This window comes from Populus alba, chromosome 16 (genome assembly GCF_005239225.2).
Source record: "Populus alba chromosome 16, ASM523922v2, whole genome shotgun sequence".
Lineage (NCBI taxonomy): Eukaryota > Viridiplantae > Streptophyta > Magnoliopsida > Malpighiales > Salicaceae > Populus > Populus alba.
The window spans coordinates 5,001-26,122 of NC_133299.1; the positions used below are offsets into that span (position 1 = coordinate 5,001).

General features: G+C 33.6%; 2 protein-coding genes across 2 annotated transcripts in view; one reads left to right on the forward strand and one right to left on the reverse strand.

Annotated features, from left to right (window-relative positions):
• Nucleotides 1-6,638, reverse strand: part of LOC118036644 (uncharacterized) — a 6,842-nt gene extending 204 nt beyond the window's left edge. Inside the window, exons 1-15 of the mRNA XM_035042409.2 lie at nt 6,129-6,638; nt 5,920-6,035; nt 5,597-5,759; nt 5,367-5,477; nt 4,037-5,026; nt 3,808-3,960; nt 3,612-3,711; nt 3,420-3,514; nt 3,013-3,204; nt 2,886-2,942; nt 2,740-2,811; nt 2,464-2,562; nt 1,325-1,456; nt 543-716; nt 1-278 (exon numbers count right to left, since the gene is read on the reverse strand). The exon at nt 1-278 is cut by the window's left edge and continues 204 nt beyond it. Coding sequence (XP_034898300.1) covers nt 120-278; nt 543-716; nt 1,325-1,456; nt 2,464-2,562; nt 2,740-2,811; nt 2,886-2,942; nt 3,013-3,204; nt 3,420-3,514; nt 3,612-3,711; nt 3,808-3,960; nt 4,037-5,026; nt 5,367-5,477; nt 5,597-5,759; nt 5,920-6,035; nt 6,129-6,500 — 2,985 coding nt within the window. The 5' untranslated portion in view covers nt 6,501-6,638 and the 3' untranslated portion in view covers nt 1-119. The remainder of the gene's footprint in view (nt 279-542; nt 717-1,324; nt 1,457-2,463; nt 2,563-2,739; nt 2,812-2,885; nt 2,943-3,012; nt 3,205-3,419; nt 3,515-3,611; nt 3,712-3,807; nt 3,961-4,036; nt 5,027-5,366; nt 5,478-5,596; nt 5,760-5,919; nt 6,036-6,128) is intronic.
• Nucleotides 6,639-12,641: 6,003 nt separating this feature from the next.
• On the forward strand, nt 12,642-20,720 carry LOC118036642 (sodium/hydrogen exchanger 6). Its single transcript, XM_035042408.2, has 22 exons — nt 12,642-13,031; nt 13,131-13,182; nt 13,277-13,336; nt 13,429-13,453; nt 13,552-13,637; nt 13,734-13,845; nt 15,618-15,680; nt 15,780-15,799; nt 15,882-15,976; nt 16,376-16,404; nt 16,520-16,551; nt 16,648-16,695; nt 16,787-16,847; nt 16,940-17,037; nt 17,136-17,211; nt 17,306-17,325; nt 17,503-17,600; nt 17,685-17,794; nt 18,852-18,935; nt 19,782-19,879; nt 19,975-20,057; nt 20,356-20,720. Exons 1-22 carry the CDS (start codon nt 12,821-12,823, stop codon nt 20,403-20,405), a joined length of 1,611 nt encoding a protein of 536 aa, XP_034898299.1. The 5' UTR covers nt 12,642-12,820; the 3' UTR covers nt 20,406-20,720.
• Nucleotides 20,721-21,122: the final 402 nt, after the last annotated feature.

Consider the following 21,122-nt stretch of genomic DNA (forward strand, 5'->3'; position numbering starts at 1 on the left):
GTGTATACGTTTATAGTTGTATTTAAAGTTATTTTCACATTATGTACACAAATGCATACATTCAGACATCACATCCCATGGTAGAAGCATCTGCAATCTGAATCAATCCCAACCTAATTTCATCCGAAGGTCTTCCCAAGTCTTGAAGTCACTATCTCAGAGCCAGTGGCAGTCATCAAGTTTCCATTATCAGACATGTAGAAATGGTTGTAGTTAATTCTGGTAACCAAATCAGCCAAATGAGGGAAGTTACCCACATTGAGTTTCAAAGATAAGACCTGCACGGTCAGAAACAGCTCTTGTTTTCACATTTTCATCTTCAAGAAAAATTAAACATGCATTGTCTTCTCTCATAACCTCAAGTATGGAACTAGATACATGAAAGCATACATCTATGGCACATATGCACACACGTGCCATACTTGTAGCAACCATAAGTGAGATACGAAGAGGAAAACAATAGCACAAGGATCTAGGATCTATAGAATAGCAGTCAGATTAAGATATTTGATAAAAAAAAAAGGGGGGGCAGAGAAAAATACTCTGAGGAGAAAAGCAATGCAATCATCAAATTGTTTTTCAATCCGTTCCACTTCCATTTCACATCTAGCCTTCATTGCAGAAGCTGCTCCACTGCTACTTAATGTCTGCTGTATGGAGTAGAAATCCAGAGCTAGTCCAAGGACGCTGTTGATTCGGCTAGCAATCAAGGCCCACTGAGTGCAAAAGAAAACAGTAATTATATATATATATATATATATAAACAGAGTTAGAAGATATGGAAATGCGTGTGATGGAGAACCAGTTTGCGGAAAAGGATGTTTTAATACTTTTTTATTTTAGCTGTTTAAGTCGGTTGGGACTTCCTCTTAATTTCTGTTATTGACTTTCTTTTTAAAAAGGATGCTATTAGGGTTTTGGTGCCTATTTAAGAGCATCTTTTCTATAATTTACGCAGACTACTGATAATTGAATTTAACAATATTATCCAACTTTCTCTTTTCTATTTCTTCTCAGTTTATCCCTCTCCTATAGGGAATTACTTTTTTTATTTTTTTTATCTGCTCTATTTTTCTTTATATCTTTAGTACTACCCTGTCCCATATAAGCATATGATCTTTGTCTACTATGCATATTTTACAATTAGATGTAATACTGCGAACAAGAAGAGAAGTTGAAAACTAGTAATTCCTTTTCCATTATATCATAAATGAACACACCCTCGACTACACTAGCCTTCTTCACAATGATAACTGACTTAAAAGAAGATCCAAGCATGTGAATAGATTGCAAACTCAAAAAGGAAGAGAGATAAATTAAACACCAGCTTATCTGGAACCACGAAGCACTGTCGCTGAATTGATAGTAAATAGGCCTCATGTACTTCAATTACTTCATCCAGAGACCCAGCTGCTGCCATACCTTCACAGAGTTCACGCCATGCGCTGTGATATACCTGCAAACCAAATCCTAATCAGAGACCTTTTCTAAACTTCAATGCAGAAAAGGTTTAAGCATAATCAATCAACAGCTCTCAATAAACAAGCATTTCAATGAGCCCCTCACTGAAATGCGTGATGTGTATGTAATGCAGTTATTTCCTGTGATACTTGAGTATTGTCATTTCAACATCACATAGACTTCGATAGAGTACAATGAACACCACTTTGAATCTCGAATGCTAAAGTAGAATGCAAACCATGTGATGAGTTTAAGCCATCTGAACATTTTCTTTAAACAATACAAAATGCCACTGAGTAAATAATACTTCTTTTTTTATTTCCCACATTGTCTCCTAACACCTTCCAGTCCCTGGAGTTGATAAGAAGAAAATGGTAGCAGAAAACTTACAGAACCAATCTGAAGTAAGGCAAAAACTATCTTTGAGTTGGCCAAATGAAAAATACAGTATTAAGTTAATATGACTCTGCAGCAGAAGCCAGCATATAAACTGAAGAAATTAAAAAGCAATACATAGAATGCTATGTCTGCATGTATGGTCATGCCAAAATATAAAGACAATATCATTGCAGCAACAATGAGTTTTATCATCTAAAACACAAAATAAAGACGCAGGCCCCTAACTGAAGCAATGATTAAAGTACATTACAAAACTGCCAGCATGTCGAATTCCAATTAGAAAATAAGGGGCATCACCCACATCCAGTTATCTTCCCAACTATGTCCTAGGAAGGGAATCCGAAGATAGTTCTATCCCTCACAAATTTTATTTTAAGCTTCTGTAGTCAAGTTCTGATACTGCAAGGTCTCGGTTTGAAGCACAAATCCTGGACTGATGCAGAATGCAAAGCTCTTCATGAGAAAATTTGAGAAATAACAAAATTTAACAGTGTAACCATGTGTGGCAGTCAATATCTCAAAACCCCAAACTGTTCTAATTTCAAATATGTTTTTCCATGTTTATTGATTGTAAATTCACCCAGGCATTGAGAAGATTCTCACCCTGTCCATGACATACTGATGAAAGGCATCCACAAAATGTAGGAGTTTCTGTTCCACTAACCAGTGATGCTTGCGGCTATTTGTCGCATTACCTCTACCCTGGAAAAGGTCAGAACAATAACCCAGTTGTAAGACAGTAACAATGACATTGTATTCATGGCCTTTGAAACTATATATTTCCTTGTCTGGAGACTAGAGCTATCTGCTTTCATCAATAAATGAATAACCATATCCAGGATAACATGTAAGAAAAATAATGATAAAAAAAAAAAGAACCTTCCACATCCATCTCCGAGCTTTATCTAGAGCAAATTTTGCACGCTTCACCTTCAACAGGAACCCCATTACCTACACCAGACAATCAATAAAAGAAAAGGGAAACTGGATGAAAACTTCAATAGAAGCAAAGTGAAGAGACATACTTGGTTGTACTTCTTGATTGATTCTGTATTAGCAATAAGTTCAAGTGGCCAAGAGACCTGTCACACATTGAACATGAGTACCTGGATTTTTAAGAATCATTCAAGTCTAATCAACTGCATAACAAACCTTGTATGTGAATTTCAGTGAATCAAGGACATCTATGCCAAAGTTGTGCAGATGACTTTTACGAGGAGTTGAGGAAAGGGTAGGTGTATTAGGTAGCTCATCACTGTCAAAACCATGATTCTTGGTGATGGAAACAACCAAAGAATCTGGAGCACTTAGCAGTGTGCCATCAGCAGAGTTCCGAATGGACTCCTGTGGTCAATAATGGAAATTCACTAACATGATACAAAAAGCTAGAGAATTTAACACACGGACAGCATGAATATTTGCTTAGGGGTTCTGTATAATTAGTGTTGCAGCGAAAAACCCCATATCAAGAGAAATACAGCAACAAATCTCCATAAATAATAATCATAGTAGAACTACAAACATTCTTTATGACATGATGGATCATTTAAATCGATCACCTGCAATATAGTGTTTAACTCAAAATCATCATCCCAAGTTTCTCCTTTGTCCAGCTTACCAAAAATCACAGTCAAAAAGTGCTGCAGTAAATCACCTAAAGATAGCAACACATCAACAAACATGTTAGAAAAACTTCAGATGCCTGGCACCCAACGTGAGCAAGAGCCGAGAGGTTATATCTTATAAGATACCTGAACCTAACAAGTATATGGCACGCAATACTGCAAGTTCATCCATCAATCTCCATTCATTCATTAATTTTGACAAAATGAGCCCACCAATATAATCCACCTATGACATAAAATAATTAAAAGATTTTGAGTACATCAACAACGAACTTGGCACAATAAGAAATCAAAGTTCCATAGAATGGGTTCAAGAAGCTACCTGTTTCTTAATGTAGAAAGTTAGGCATTCCTGTATAATAGCCACTGGAAGTGGAGTTGTTCTTGGTTCAACACTTTGAAACCAGCTAAGAACTCTTGAAATAAGGGTGCTATTTTTTTGGAAAGGCAAAAGCTCTGACATACGTTTATCATCCTGTTTCAAAATTACATGTAAAACTCAAAGCACTCCTCAGGAATTCTCTCTAAAGAGATAATCAATCAAGAATTACCTGAAAAGAAGGAAGAACAGTGGGAAAAGGAAACAAGACTTCCAACAGTTTGGTGTCATTCTGTGAATCATCATAATCAGGTACACCAAATTGAAAACCAAAGGCATAGTCTGTTCCTTTGACAGCAGAAACTGGCCCATTTTCTCCACCAAATATGGCCTGTCGTAAGACCTCATCATTCAAAGGAGGTAGGTAGAAATTTTTAGATAAGTTCAACATTTTCCAGGAATCTCTACTCTTGTCAAGCAAACTTTGACATGCAGTGATAGCTGGATTTTCTGGAAAGAATGTTCCCTGTAGGGGAAATTCATCCACAGCACCAATTTTCATGTGCTCTTCCTCCATATCAGAAAAATCAATCCCAAAATTGTGTGCACATTCTAAATCAATCACCTTTCTCTGCAGTAATGTATTAATCAAGAACTTGTGCAAGCCTTCATCATCTTTGTTCTCCTCCTTTCTGATTATGGCAGACACCAAAGGAGCAGCGCTCTTTGATTTACTTTGCTCATTTTGCAAGAAGTATCTGAAAATATGATCACCGTGGCCTATAAGACCTGCTACTGATACACAAAAAATCTCCGACAAGGTTAACCCTGCAAAGGTCTGTCGGCGAATGCTTAAACCACTATCATCACTAGAACCTCCAAAAACATTAATATCGGTATGTCTCCTTTTTTCAAACATCATTGAGAATGAAATAGGAACATGGCGGATCAGCTGCAATGATTTTCCAGCAGAGACAATTGACTTAGAAATTTCCTTAATAAACAAAGGACACACTAGAAGTTCCTTTACGTTAAGCTCTTTTCCTTTTTTGAACTCAGAAAACAGAATAGAATCTTTTTCACCCATTCCTGTCTTGTTATTTGATAAAGGTATGGAAGAATTAATATCTAACTTCCTGCACTGTAATCGTCTCAACTGATAGCTCTTCTCCCAGAACTCAGACTTATCAACCGAGATTGCCCTGTTTGCATAAAAGAACATCTGCAAAGAGCAAGTTACTTTATACAGCCATTGTTTAACTCTTCCGGTACCTTTATAGGATAAGTTGAGAGAAGTATAATCGTTCATTACAAGTAAATACACACTGATCCAAACAGTTGCAGAAACCGAAAAAGAAGTTCCCAAAAAAAAATCAGCAAAGAGTTAAAGAAGACCAGCTCTCACAGGATCTTCAGTAAAGAAATTTACATTGAAAAAAAAATATTATTCCATAGAGTGCGAATAAAATAGATGATTTTCCAGCACAGGAAACTACTAATTAAATGAAACCATTTTAGAATTCAGAGTTTGGTATATAACAAAAGGTTTGAACCTAAATTACCTCTTCAAAAGGATCGTCAAGTGTTCCTTCAAAAAGCCATGAATCGAGACCTTCAATATAGGGTACTATACTCCCCACAAACATATTGAGTAGCATGAGATACTCTTCCACCTGGAATTAACAGAAATTTTGCATTTGAAAACGAATGGTGTAAACCAGAAGAACTCACGAGAAATTACAAAAAAAATAAAATAAAATTGGTTGGTTGTATGATAGAAAATAGTCCCAACCTCACCACCTTGCACGAGACAAACTTGATCCAGTTTCGTGTAAAGATAGTCAAGGATATGAACAGCAATTTCAACAGGTGGAACAGATGAATTAGGCTCAAAACACACTTGGGGGATGGCTCCATGGACAATTTGAAATAAATATTCAGCAGCTGAGCAGAGACTAATATCAACAAAATTCATCAGTAAATGAAACAAACTCATAGTAGCAAGCAGCAAGCATGGAGTAATCGGAATAACATAACGAAACCATTTCCTATTTCCAATCAAATACACGAAAAAAGAATCCAGGAATGCTGGAGAGGAGGGGAGAGGAGAGGAACCTTGATAAAGAACTAGACAATCCCAATAAAGTAGGAGTAAATTCGTTTCCAAAATCTTCTTGTTCGTTAGAATGGCACATCTTCATTTCTTCCTTCAAAGCAACATCTCTCATCCTCTAGAATAAAATAAAATAAACAGATACAAGAATAATATTCAATCAATCCGATTAATTAAAAAAAGAAGTAAAGAAAAAAAATGTAGTAGGTACCAGAAGGCAGTGAGAAGCGACAGAGGCAAATGCCCTCAAAGTCGGAAGAGCACAATAAGAGTGTGGAAGATTGAGACGAAGATGGACGAGTTGCAAGCAAGTGGCAGCGTAGGTGAAGCGAGATAGAAGGTTGTGAAGGGTTGAGTGGGAAAGGTGAGTGACATAAATCCCAACATTGGCAACACAAAAACACTGCCCACTTTGGTCCCAGTAGAAGAGCGAACTGGACAGACCTTGCATCATTTGAACAACACCCCGTACCAGATCCAATTCGCTTGTCTTCCTCGTCAGGGGGGTGATTGGAGTCGCATAATGTATGCCTTCACCCAGATTTCGAAACGTTTCTTCTCTTTGGGTTTGTGGGGCAAACATGCTTGCTTCCTTTGCTTGCTTCTTCAATCAAGTTTTTGCAATTGAAGAGGGGAGGGAGGGAGGGACTGCTTCAACCTTTCTGCTTTACCGGTCTGTCACAGTACCAGAGACCAGCGAACTCGGATCCGGTAACTAAGGGGCATTTCTTTTTTAAAAATATACTTTTAATTTTAAAAAATTAGTTTTGATATTAGTATATTAAAATAATTTAAAAATATTAAAAAAAATATTAATTTGAAATAAAAAAAATATTTTTTAAAAAAATATTTTTAAAACAAAAAAATAAACTTAAGTCTTTAATCTACTAATCATGCATGGTCTAAGCATCTTATTCCAACAAGCATGTCATGCTCAATTGTTGTTGTTGTTATTTTTAGTATTATTAAAATGTTATTATTATTGTTGTTGTTGTTATTATTATTATTATTGGTAAACTTAGGTCATGCATGTTTGTCTAATCCAAATAACGTGGGTCTGACATAATTGTTGTTATTGATATTGTTATTGTTTGTATGATTGTTGTTGTTATTGATAGTAAACCTAAATAAAAAAATGTTGCCGAACCCAAATAAATATGAGACAAGCATATTGCCATATCCAAGTAGACGCGGGTCGAGGATGTTGGGCAAACCCAAGGTGCTTGGGTATGGCATGGTTATTATTATTGTTGTTAGTATTACTATTATTGTTTTTGTTGTTATAATTGTTATTGTTGTTATTATTATTGTTGTTGTTAATATTATTGTTATTTTTCTTATTATTATTATTATTATTATTATTATTTTATTTATTATTGTTGTTGCTTTTTTTATTATTTTTAGTAGTGTTGGTATGATTATTATTATTGTTATTGGTATTAGTATGATTATTGTTGTTGTTTTTATTATTATTATTTTTAGTAATATTGGTATGATTATTACTACTATTATTATTATTGTTATTCTTGTTTTTATTATTATTATGATTACTATTATTATTAGAGAACTTGGGTCAGGTATTTTTCCTATCTTGGGTTAGGCATGCATGCTAGACTCAAGTACTTAGATCATAAATGCTTACTAAATCTAAGTCCCCGGGTCTCGTATGGTTTGTCTGACTTAAGGTATTTGGATCTAGTATGGTTGTTGTTATTGTTGTTGTTGTTGTTGTTAGTATGATTATTATTAATATTCTTGTTCTTGTTCTTATTATTGGTGTTGTTGTTATTCTTTTTCTTATCATTACTATTATATTTGTTACTATTCTTATTATTCTTCTTATTATTATTATTATCAGTATGATTATTATTGTTGTATTAATAGTGAAGTCGGGTCATGCATTAGCCAAATCCAAGTAAATTGGGGTCAAGAACTAAGGTTAGGCATGGTTTATCATACTTAAGGTGCTTGTGTTTGACATGGTTGTTGTTATTGTTATTAGTATTATTATTATTATTATTATTGTTATTATTAGTATGATTATTGTTATCATTCATATTCTTGTTGTTGTTATTGTTAGTGAACTTTGGCTCAAGCATATTATCAAACTTATAAAAACTTGGGTCTGGCATGATGTCAACTCAAGTAAACGTATGTTAGATCCAACTAAACTTGAGTAAGGCATGCTCTCCATACCCAAGTAAATGTGGGTTTGGCATGTAAATCAAGCATGCTTGCCAGACCCAAACAGTTTGAATCTGGCATGGTTGTTGTAATTATTGTTGTTGTTGTTTTTTTTATTGTTATTATTATTATTATTTGCATTATTGTTATTATTAGTATGATTATTCTTTTTTTTATTCTTATTCATATTCTTATTAGTCTTGTTATTATAGTTTTTTTTATTATTGTTATTGTTATTCTTGTTTTTATTATTAGTATGATTATTATTATTATTGTTAGTGAGGTAATTTGCTAAACCCATGCAATGTGAGTCAGGCATAATACCAGATCCATGTAAACTTGGCATCAAGAGACAACAAGGATGAAGAGTAAAGATTTAACATCAAGAGACTAAACAAAGAGATAAAAAGGGGAAAGAAGAGTTGGTGACAACAAGGGTGAAAAGGAAAAGAAGTCGAAACATCAAAGTTGCACTTGTTTTCCGCTAGCTTTTGCATTTGCAGTAAAACAAACGCAACAAGGTGTTTTGTAACACACCAAACTGCATTTTATATTACGGGGCCCACTAAAAAAATGAGTTTGAAATATAGTTTTTGTGAAGCAATTTTTACATACTTTTTTAACTCAAATTCATCCTTGTTTGTTTTTACATTTCAAAAGCATTTTTGAAAAAAATTAAAAAAAATTTATTTTCTTCTTTGCTTCAAATTAATATTTTTTTGGTGTTTTTAGATTATTTTGATGTACTGATATCAAAATAATTTTTAAAAAAATTAAAAAATATATTAGTTTAATGCATTTTTAAGAAAAAAACACTTTGAAAAGCAACCGCAACCATACTCTTAAACACAACAACCAAACATTTTATGCATGTTTTTTGCTACACATAAACTTCAACCATAATTTTTACTAACCACAACTAATCGCACTTTTTTAAAACTTATTTTTTTCAAATCATAACCAAAAAGAGGAAGGAGCTTTCAAGGGGCAAAAGACATAACTCAGACAAACCTACAACCTTCCTAGAATAATTTCAAAATGTTTTGGGTAAGTTATATGCAAAAAATCACAACCCTAGGATTGAGTTATTGAGGATTTATCTAGATATGTTTAAGAAGAGATGGGAAAGGGAATAAAGATGAGCAGGAGTGTGATGATGTCCTTAATTAAAACAAGAACAAAAAGACCAAGTTAAAGCTTACAAGCCTTCGGCCAAATAAAAATATGAAGGGAGGAATGCATCTTTAAAACTAGTTGTGCATACATGTTAAAAATAACAATATAGAAAATCCCATAAGATGTATGATGTGCTAGAAATTTTAGACTCATAAACAAACCATTGAGTTTGGGTTGCTTTTGTAGTGAGCGAAAGCCAATGTTGAACTTGTTTTCAAAATGATGGAACCATTGAATTTGGGTTGCTTTCGCAGTAAGCGAAAGTCAATGTTAGACTTGTTTCTATAATAACAGGAACCCTTGAATTTGGGTCGCTTTCATGATGAGCAAAAGCCAATGTTGGGATTACTCCCGAAATCATGAAAATCGTTGAATTTAGGTTGTCTTCGTGATAAATGAAAGACGATGTTGGATATGTTTCCGAAGCTGTGGAAAACCATTGGAATGGGAACTTGCCTTTGCATAGGGTGAAGGTCAATGTTAGAATTGAATGTTGGCATTCATTTACGTGGTGTTGAAGAACGATAAGTTTTAAGTTACCTCCAATACATGGATTTTGGAAATTTGATCTTGTATGACTAAAAACTTATATCCTAATGTATTTAGATGTTACATGGTTGTTATAAGGGATATGACTATTAAATGTGAGGGAATTTCCTTAACATACCATGAGAGGATGTGAATTTTCACTTTCGATACTCTTAGAAGAGATGACTAATTTTCCTTAAAATCTAAAAATCTTGCTTAATTAAATCTTGTTATAGGACCTTTATACATTGGCGAACCAAATAACTAGAAGACAAAAGGACTTCGGGGCTTCAAAAATCTTTTGTTGTGCATGTAATAGATCTTGTAATCTAAATCATTAACTCCTTTTTTGCAACATTATTATTTCACTTAAATATCCTATGTATTAGAGTCCTTTAACGTATGTTTTCAAGTAGAATGATAACTCAGAAAAAAAAAAAAAAACAATGATCTCTATGTATATTCCTTTTTTTAAGTTGAACAATTTTATCTGCAATTATATCTATACTTGTACGTGTATATCTTAGATAAATTACACATAACTATTAATAATTCTTCTTTTAATCTATTGTATGTTTGACATTCTACTGCTGGGAATGTATGTGACCTAAATGCAGAAAAGTGACCGAACTATGAATTATTAAAAGATTTTGAGTAATGAAATTGGATGAATAACTGGTGTGGTTATGAAAGCCTTGAAAGACAGGGAACAATCTATAACTTGGTATGCTTAATTATAAAGGAAACCCTATTGCATATTTCAGCAGAAATTTTGTCAGCCACCAAATGATTCTAGAATAATAATAATAATAAAAAATTCATACTTTTGTTATGATGATTATCATGCATATTATGTTTTGTCATAATGAGATGTTATAATATATGTGCTAATAAAGAGATTTTACCACTATTATGCTTAACAATGACCCGTTAAAAATACAATTTAAAATCAAACACATGCATAAGCTCACATTATTATACTATATTTTAAAAGGCATGAGAAAAACATTGTATATTTACTATGGACATACACTTATTGTATTGTAGACTATAGAAATAAAGTGTTTGTATTGTAGATGACACTATAGCGCTATAAGGGCGCTACCTTTGCTATTTTTTAGTCAAAAAGTGTTGCTAAGGGACGCTGTTTTTTGTGTATTTTGTGCAAAAATCTATTGAGTCTGACTTCCAAGTCAAACCAAAATCACTTCTAAAAGGTGTTGGGTTTGGTTTGACAACTATAGCCAAAGAGATTAGGTCTGGATATCGAGCCAGACCCATTTGAGATTGAGTCTGGTTTTGTAGTTAGACATAGTGCTATTGGTCTAGCTCCATAACCTTTTTTCTTTTAAGATCTTTTTAATTTAATTTTTTTTCCTTTTTATTTTTTTTCATACGATAAAGAGAAAAAAATTTGATGGGACTTTTTTTTATATTATACAAAAGTTGAGTGATAATATATTTTTTTTATTTGAGGTTGGGTTGGATTTCTTTATCAAAGCATTTTTTTTTTTGCGTTTCAAAAAACTTTGAATTTTTTTTTCAATTCAAATTATTATTTTTTGATATTTTTCTTGTTGACTACCAAACCCAACAGCATTGGGTTAGCCTTTATAGCCGGACCAAAGGATATTGGGTCTGACTTCACAACCACACCCAAGACATTTAAAATTACACTTAATATTTTTTTTACATTTGAAATAAATTTGTTATTGACCCACACATATATATTTTTAAATATTTTAAAAAATAATACATAAAAAAATATTAATTTGAAGTAAATAAAAAAATTAAAAAATATTTAAATTTTTTTAAAAGCATTTTTGAAATACAAAAACGAACATGCTTTAATAAGAAAATTCAACCCAACCTGAAATGAAAAAACAATTATCATCACCCAACTTTTGTACAATATAAAAAGAGTCACATCAATTTATTTCCTTTTTACAATATTAAAAAAAATTCAATAAGAAAAAAGAAAAAGAATTTAAAGAGAAAAAAAATAAAATTAAAAATATCTTAAAAGAAAAAAATTAAAAAGAAAGAAATTAATTATCGGAATATTAAGGTATAGTTTTACTATATGCTATTTATAGTGTTATTGTAAAAAATATTTTATTTAAAAATAATAACAATGCAAATATATGTCAAACCCAAAAACTATCGTACTTGCTCAAAAAAAAATTAAAAAAAATAAAGAAGGTTAAATGAACAATTCATATTAATTAGTTTTGATGAGGATTGAGATGGCTCTGACATTAAACATGTTTGTTTGTTTGAACTCAACTCATTTAAATGTTTTTCTTTCTTGGTCTCAATTCTAAAACTTTTAACTCGAAAATCAAAATTCTAAAACCCCAAAGTAATTTTTATTTCATCAAACATTTTAATGGTGAAGCGTTTTGCAAAATTTCATCTTCTAAAAATTTAGATTTTTAATTTCTTGAAAATTATCAAAAGCTTATATTTTTTATAAACATTTTTAGAATTTTTCATGAGTTCATGCCTTTAAAATTCTACTACTTGTTAAAATTCTTGAAGTTATGTTCTTAAAAATATTAATTTTATTCTTCAAGAAAAAATAAAAATAATTTATTTTATTGAAAAACGTTGAATTTTGAAATTACTTAAATATTTTTGAAAAAATTTAGTTGATATTTATCTAGCAATTTAATGCAAGGTAGTTAAGTTGGGTTGAATCGAATAGAATTTACAAATACAGGGTAAATTTCGATCAAATCCTCTTCAAATGGGATAATTTCCAGAGTTAAAAGAAACGTCAGGGTTAATATGAATTTTTTTCCGAAAATTAAGGAGTGGGAAAAATAAAAATAAAGAAGACAGGGCAATGAACTGAATAAAAGATGGACTCGACGACTTCGGTGAGAGGAGAAAGACTGATGGCTTACCGAGAGTTTTGAAAATCAAAATTAGATAGATAGATAGGTATCGACAAAGAGAAAGATCCTAATATCAACAGGAGCGGGCATAGGGTTAGGGTTTAAAGTAAAATAAATGTCGACTGTAGTGGAGGAATTGCTGCAAATGCAGATATCACCGGCTGGAGGAGGAGATTCGCAATCTCATCCAGGAAAGGAGCAGCAAGCAGCAGGAGTTGGCATACTCCTCCAGATCATGATGCTCGTCCTCTCCTTCGTCCTTGGTCATGTTCTTCGTCGTCACAGATTCTATTACCTGCCTGAGGCCAGCGCTTCTCTTCTCATTGGTATTTTAATCTATTTATTACTCCAAATCTGTCTTTATCAAATCAAGTGAAATCATATTAGCTTAGCTGATAGAATTTTTGTTGGTCCGTCCCCTCCAGGTTTAATTGTTGGTGCACTCGCTAACATCTCTAACACTGAAACAAGCATCAGGTTCATTTTCCTATTTCTCCTTTCCCAGAAAGTTGATGATCATAAATCCATCCATCCTTAATAACTGGTGTTCTTCTTCTTCTTTTCCCTACAGGGCATGGTTTAATTTCCATGAGGAGTTTTTCTTCCTTTTCTTGCTACCTCCCATCATATTATATCCTTACTAACCAACACGGGTTTTATTTCTTTGTCTTTCCTTTCTATGATATCATCTCCTTATATTCCTTAACATTTTTTTTGTTCTACTCAGTCAGGATTCAGTCTATCACCTGTATGTCACTTGCTCCATTTTATTTTATTTTTCAAATTGAGATGCTTATGTTTTATGCACCGAATTTAGATGATCACTCAGTTTTTTGCTCTTTGCAGAAACCATTCTTCTCTAACTTTGGAGCCATTGTCACATTTTCCATATTAGGAACTTTTATAGCTTCTGTTGTTACAGGTGTTCTAGTGTAAGTATTTCTGTTTTTCCCAATCAATACCTTTCCTTGCCCGAAAATTATGCATATTCCTTCGTTGACACCTCTTCTAACTGTTTTCTCCTTCAGTTACCTTGGCGGTCTTATTTACCTCACTTACAGACTTCCATTTGTTGAATGTCTGATGTTTGGTGCTCTTATATCAGCAACCGATCCTGTTACTGTTCTGTCCATATTCCAGGTGTGTTCAGTGTCACTTATCTGTCTGTCTATCCATTGCATGGTTAAGCTAAAGAATTCATGCGGTATTGGAATCAACATTTTAAAGTTTTAGTCATCTTATGTAACTGAAATGAGAAAATTGATTAATACAATCATCATGTTACATAATACAGTACAAGAAGATGTTGACAAAATGCATTATTGGTATCCTACACGTTTTATCTCATTCCGTATTTGGCATTTTTTTGTCTTCTTCTTCTATTTCCTAGTTTTTGGTATCATGCCATTTCCGATGGCAAGAGATTGGACATTTTTGCACTAATACAATAAAAACCAGGTGGTAGAAATGAATGTTGAATTGTGATAGATAAACATCTGATCAGGACCAAAGTTCCTGGAATATGTACATGGGTAGCCGCCTGTTGCCAAGGGAAGCTTGAATAGAACAGGTTCAATAATTTTGTATCTACTTGTGGATTCAAATAATAACATTATTTGGAAATTTTATGATTATTAAAACAGAAGCAAATTTGAAAAATCCAGGATGGAGATATGGCAAAACAGATTGTTAAGATGGAGATATGGCAAAACAGATTGTTAAGAAATACCTAATAACAATCATTTTTTGAGTCCTGGATTTATGATTCTAAGGAAGGATAGGATGAGAAAAATATTAATCATAGAATTGCAGCTGGTTGGATGAAATGGTGGATTGATCATGAAGGTTGAAGTTGATTTTTCATTGGATAGCAATACGATAACTATACTTTGTCATAGAATATTGGGTGATACAGAAATCACAGGTCACATTAAACTATTGTGATGGAACTGCAAACAGTACTATACCTGTGTTGTATTTGAAAAAGGTTGAGTACAGCATAAATGCCAGAAAAGTAGAGGTTACAAAAAAGATGGTTTTGCTGTATGTGTCATAGACCTTTACGGTGATGGAGAAAAAGTGATTGTACTTTAGCTGAAAGAGTAAAAAGAATAAGAGTTAACCAAAATTGACTTGGCTGGAAATATGAGATGATTATATTTTTGAACATCTTAAAATAAATATGGCCTTAAATTGAGCAGGATAGAGAAAAGGAACACTTGGGATCGACTGCCAACTGCCAATGAGCTCTAGCGCAATTGGTGTTCTGTATTTATCTTCCATCAAGCTCAGTTCTGTATTTATCTTCCATCAAGCTCAGGTCTGAGCCTCCCTGGTGACAAAAAAAAAATGTTGTCAACTATTTGGATTAGGGCTCAGTTGAGTTAAATTTTTAACATTTCAATAGTATCCGTGTCTATTTGGAAGAGACCATCTTTTGGTTTCCTTTAACCGAAGAACATGTTTGATGGGCTTGATGCATGGCCTGACTTGCATGCTTACTTGAGAATATCCAGGGTATTTCTAAGAGGTAAGAGGTAAGATGGCACCATTCCTTGTGTGAAAAGGAGCAAAGAAAATTCAATTAAAATTGTAATGCTTATGATTCAAAGGCTTCAAGTTTTTCTTGATTTTGATGACTGCTCAAGTGCTTGAGGTAACTTTTGATATGTGTATAGAGATCTGGTGTATGTGTTTTGATAACTGTTCTAAAATGCTTTACAGAGAGAGAGAGAGAGAGAATCCCATTATCTCACTTTACACATAGAGTTTGTCCACTATCTCACTTTAATGTTCTAATTTTTGAAATATGAGCTGAATGCCATGAAATCTGTGTCTAACTTTCAAATTTGATTCTCTCTGTCATTTCCCTTGATATTTGAATTAACGTCTATGTTTGATGCTCTTTGCAGGAACTTGGCATAGATACAAACCTCTATGCTTTGGTGTTTGGAGAATCTGTCTTGAATGATGCTGTAAGTTTTTATTGCTATGCAATTGTAGTTTAAATTTTTTGCTCAAGCCTGTATTTACTGGATTCTGTGGCTCTCTTTTGCATGCTGTCCAACTGGTAGATGGCAATATCCTTGTACAGGTACTCAAAGCTTGTGCATTTGATTTCAGCAGAAAAAATAGTCTATGAACTGCTTTAAATTAAGCAGTATTTTGCTATGCAGAACAATGTCCTCGTTAAAAAGTCATGCACCTGGACAGAATTTCTTCATGGTGATCTTTAGGTTTCTTGAAACCTTTGTTGGCTCATTGTCTGCAGGTTGGTCTCATAAAATGCATTCATCACACTGCATCAGAAAAACATAATTTTTGTGATCTTACATTTAAAATTTGAAATACAAATATTTGCCGACTGCAAAAAAGTACCCACTTTAGAACACTCCACAGGGTGCCTCTTATTTCAAACTCACAGTTAACCAACTTTCTAAGAAGATGCTTGCAGGTTCTTTATTGGGTCTTTCATTATGTGCATTATTTCTCTTATCAAAATACAGCCAATATCTGCATTACTGATATCACAATAACAAGTTTCTTTCCTTGAAATGATTTTTCATCAGTTCTGGTTTTTCTTGTTTTTCTGATTTTGATATTACCATGTCATCTGAACTTTTATGTTCACATCAACATTACTAACAATGCCCTACATACTTCGTTCCAGGTGTGGGAGTTGGATTTATTTCTGCATTGATATCCTTTTCGTTCTATCTTTGCGCACACATGTCTTTGTGTTTGTGAAGCAAGTGCTTTTAATCTGTCAACTTTTGCATGCTCAAATGTATTGTCAAACCTTAATTCCTTGAACCTTTTCAAGTATGCTGGTTTGGATATTGACAAGTGAGTATTTCTTTATATATAATTATGTATGTTTTGTTTGATTTACTGAGTTACATAAAAATCCTGATTAAAATTGATATGTCATTCTCTTTTCAGTCTGCAAAACTTGGAATGCTGCCTTTTTGTCCTTTTTCCATATTTTTCGTAAGCTTGATTCTTCGCTCTCTTTCATGTTCAGTATCATGTTTCCTCATGCTAGATTTTGGTGCAATTTAATATTAAACTTTCATTCTAGGTACATGCTTGCAGAAGGTCTTGGCCTCACTGGTATAGTGTCCATATTGTTCACTGGAATTGTAAGTGGACATTTAAATATATTTACCATACAACGAATTATGATTGTTGGAGCATAGACATGGAAATACATTTGTATTTTTTTGCCTTCTAGGTCATGAAGCATTATACCTACTCAAATTTGTCAGAAAATTCACAGCGATTTGTTTCTGCATTTTTCCACCTGATATCATCACTAGCTGAGACATTTGTGTAAGGGAATATTTGTTATCTTTCCCATATTGAGTGGTTGAATTACTTCTATTTTCCTCCTATATGGCACCTGATTGACTTGTATGCCTAATTTGCAGATTTATATACATGGGATTCGATATTGCAATGGAACAGCATAGTTGGTCCCATGTTGGATTTATTTTTTTCTCAATTGTATCCTTGTTTGATTCATCAAAAATCTAAGTTGGAGCATCTCTTTTAAAGTAACAGTTTGTTTTGTTATTCCTTAACTTTATGACCATCTCAGATATTTATTGGAGTTGCAAGGTATGAATGCTGCATTTGCTTTCACCTCAAATAAAGATGCTGATCATTCTACCTCTGTTATCTTATCAATCTGATGCCTTTTAGTCTCCTTTTTCTGGCATAAATGTTTACGAAACCCTGCTGTACATGCTATCCTGTCTCTTGGAACTGTAATTGGTTATGCAATTTTTTTTGTAGGGCAGCAAATGTCTTTTCTTGTGCATATTTAGTCAATTTGGTTCGACCTGCACCACGTCAAATACCTGTTAAACATCAGAAAGCGCTTTGGTACAGTGGTAGGAAGAGCAGTATTCTCTGATTCCATAAATCCTCTCTATTTTTAATTTTTGTTAGGTTTAATGAATCACTGGTGTGAGTAGGACTTCGAGGGGCCATGGCTTTTGCCCTTGCGCTACAATCGGTTCATGATCTTCCAGAAGGACATGGCCAGACTATATTCACTGCAACCACTGCCATAGTTGTGTTGACGGTAGGCAAGCTCACTCTAATAAAATCCGACTTTCTGTTTTTTTCTTCTTCAATTCATTCTGATGAAAACTTGAGGACAAATTATAGCATACCATTCTATAGTGCATGAGCTCATCTTTCAGCTGGATACTAGAACTCAGATATGAGTTTACTAGAAAGTACAAACTATTTAAACTGTAGTAAGGTGACTAGCTACCTTCTTTGGAAAGAAAAAAACAATCAAGTCTTTTGTCATCAGTCGGGCTTCTTCCACTGGTTCCTTTTCATGCTTTGCACCCTTCCTTTTCTCTGCGAGTGTGTTCTATACATTTTCTTCTTATGTCTTCTTACTTGATTTTTCTGGCGGGAGGTGACTCTGGGGTTTTTGTGAACAAGTTTTCTACATGATGGACCATAGCTAAAGTCACGCATGGCATTATGATAGCCTTAATACTTATCAGGCATTATCACCATCAATGCATGTGGGCTAAACTTGTAAAATTTTTAGGGTTTCATTGTAAGAGGAATAAGAGAATCACGTGGGTCTCTATTCTTAAAAATTGAGAGGTAAACAAAAGCAAGGGAATCATTTAGGGTTGTTCAAGTGTGTATAATAATTCCTGTAACTTGTGAGATGTACCAAAGGGCTAATTTATATTTTATTTCAAGTCTCAAAGTTTAATGGAAGGCATTAATGATTTTTTTTTATCTTCAAAGAAAAAGAAGTCCCACTGCTAAAGAGATTCTGAAGTTTACAAAGACTGCATTCCAAGTTTCTATCTCTAATGTTGTGCTTGTAAAGGATCTGTTTAGGTAGAGTGAAGAACAATCCATAATCTATTATAGACTATAATTCAATAAAAAAGAAAGGCTCCCATTCACTTGAGATTTAAATAAAGTCAACAATAATTTAACTGCTATATTTTAAACACCTATTTACAAAAAAGAAAAGAAAAAAGAAGCTGATATCTGAAAGTAAATCTACTATTTTCTTCCATGAACCTATATTCCATGTAAGACTCGTATATGGATTGTATGCTTGAAACTCATTCTTTTGGCTATTCTAAACAATCTTACAGGTGCTTTTAATTGGAGGATCGACAGGGACTGTGCTCGAAACTTTGCAAGTTGTTGGTGATGACCATGATGGCCCCTTAAGTGAAGTAAGTACTGCCAAAGATATGTTACTAGTCTAAAAAAGGGGTTAAATGTTAACAATATTCTATTCTTTTCTTTTCTTTTTTTGCCCCATCAATTCTAGACCACAAATATATGTTATTTAATTTTTAACAGTTATATTTAATTTAAATATTGATTTTATCTTTTTTTAGACCCATTATTATCCATCATATTTCTACCTCCTAGCAAACATCCTCAACACTACACCCCTCAACCTTTTTTTACACTTTTAACACTACACTCAAATTTTAACCTGATAACATTTTCTCTCAAAATTTTTCATCACATAACACAACTTAAAGTGCATTGAGGGGGTGTGACATATATGCAAGAACAAAGGGCTAGTTTATAAGACGGAGAATCTAAAGATTCTGTTAGTATATTAGAGAGAAAATTGAATACAGATGTAAAGAGTTCTAATCCAACCTTCTGAAATAATAGGGAGCAGCTCCCCTTGAACTCTCCCTTAAAAAAGACCTCTTAGGCTCCCTCTACATATTTATCCAAAAAATTAAGGTGCATGTGCAATCAAAATAGCTTCCCATGAGAAGTTAGGTCCATTAGCCTCGAACTCTTTTTGAGCAAGCAACCGATAGCTTCTAAGTGTTGCAATGCATTTGGGCCTATTAATATTTGTGAGTCTAGATGTGGAATGCTCTAACGCCACACTTTGTATTCTACAACAAGCTCAGTATAGCCTTGCCTCCAGTCATTACACAGCTTCTATGAACAGCTCAATTTGATGGGGTCCTATACTTGAGCCAGGACACTTTCCACCCTCATGTTGATTAGTGAATTGTAAATAATGTATGTCCATTTTCTGCTTTCAGAGTTTGGATGGAAATAATGGTTACGTTGCTCCCTCTTACAATGAGGATGCCACGTCAGGGAACAGGCTGAAGATGAAACTTAAAGAGTTTCACAAGAGGTAAATCCTAGAATTTGACATCATCATATTTGGTTATTTGGCTTTCTTTGGGACTTCTGTTTTGAGCTCTTCTTTTTATCTTTTCCCCCCTGCAGCACTGCTTCATTTACAGCGTTAGACAGGAATTACCTCACCCCGTTCTTCACGAGTCAGAATGGAGATGATGAAGAAGAACATGGTAAGATTGATTATCACCAGAATGTTACTTAATCCAGGGTTCTCCCTTGAGCCTCATCGGATACGATCTTGTCCCTGTCTTCTCATTTAATTTTATAGAATGGAGATTTTCACAAGTTTCTCGATTGCTTTTCTCGTGTTAGTGTGGTTTATTAAAATTAGAAGGATCATGTTTTGATGAAGAATTGCTTGGCTTTCCTTATGAATAACATTATTTATATTTGCTACTTAAGTGAATATTTCAGATTTTCATTACATTGTAATGATACAAGTTTCACTGTTTTGGGGGTGCATGACAGATGACCCGATGCCCAGTTCCAGGGGAAGGGGTTTCCTTGGCCATAACTGACTTTCAGCAGTATTAGTTGAGGAACACATGATGCTATAAGCAATCAACTTTGTAGATAATTTACAGACGGCTGCAGACCAGTGGCACTCAATTAGACGGGAGGGTGAACTGCAGTTATGCATCTTGCCACATTCGCACCATACCTGTCTGCTATGGTATAATAGGAAACATACGTGGGATTGTAGATGTCACAAGAATTATACCTTCTTTTTTTTTTCTGCGGTCCAGTGTTGTATGGCATGGGCTTAGTTCTCTACTAATTGAACTGTATTTGACAATGGGCATACTTGATTCAATCGCATTTAGTATTCTCACTGATATATTAATTTATAGCAGCCACCAAATAAATAAAAATAACTTGAAAGGAGGATTGCGTTGCATGAAAAAAACTCTTGGGATTTGTTATAATTACGGTAATTTTTCTTCTTGTCCATTTAAATATGAAATGAATGAAAATGGATCCCCCTCCAAAATAAGAATTAAAACTATAGGTCGAAGCAAGGTTGTTAAAATCGTGATTTAACTCGTAAAATCGTATGTTTTTACAAGTTAATATAGGCTTCATGTGCTAAATTGCTCATAAAACTCGGAAATCAGTAAAATCGTTAAAATCGGGTGAAATCATGATTTCACCATTGATTGAACGATTTTACCCGCAAGGAATAAACCTTCAGTGTTGCTGCTAGGTGTTGTCTTCCTACTGGCTTAACATATCAA

What these genes read in the sequence shown, in the direction of transcription:
- LOC118036642 (XM_035042408.2), top strand. Translation starts at nt 12,821, where the DNA reads ATGTCGACTGTAGTGGAGGAATTGCTGCAAATGCAGATATCACCGGCT. An exon ending in TTGCTACCTCCCATCATATT is followed by an intron (nt 13,337 to 13,428) that starts ATATCCTTACTA and finishes TTTTTGTTCTAC; the next exon opens with TCAGTCAGGATTCAGTCTAT. An exon ending in AATCTGTCTTGAATGATGCT is followed by an intron (nt 15,681 to 15,779) that starts GTAAGTTTTTAT and finishes TCCAACTGGTAG; the next exon opens with ATGGCAATATCCTTGTACAG.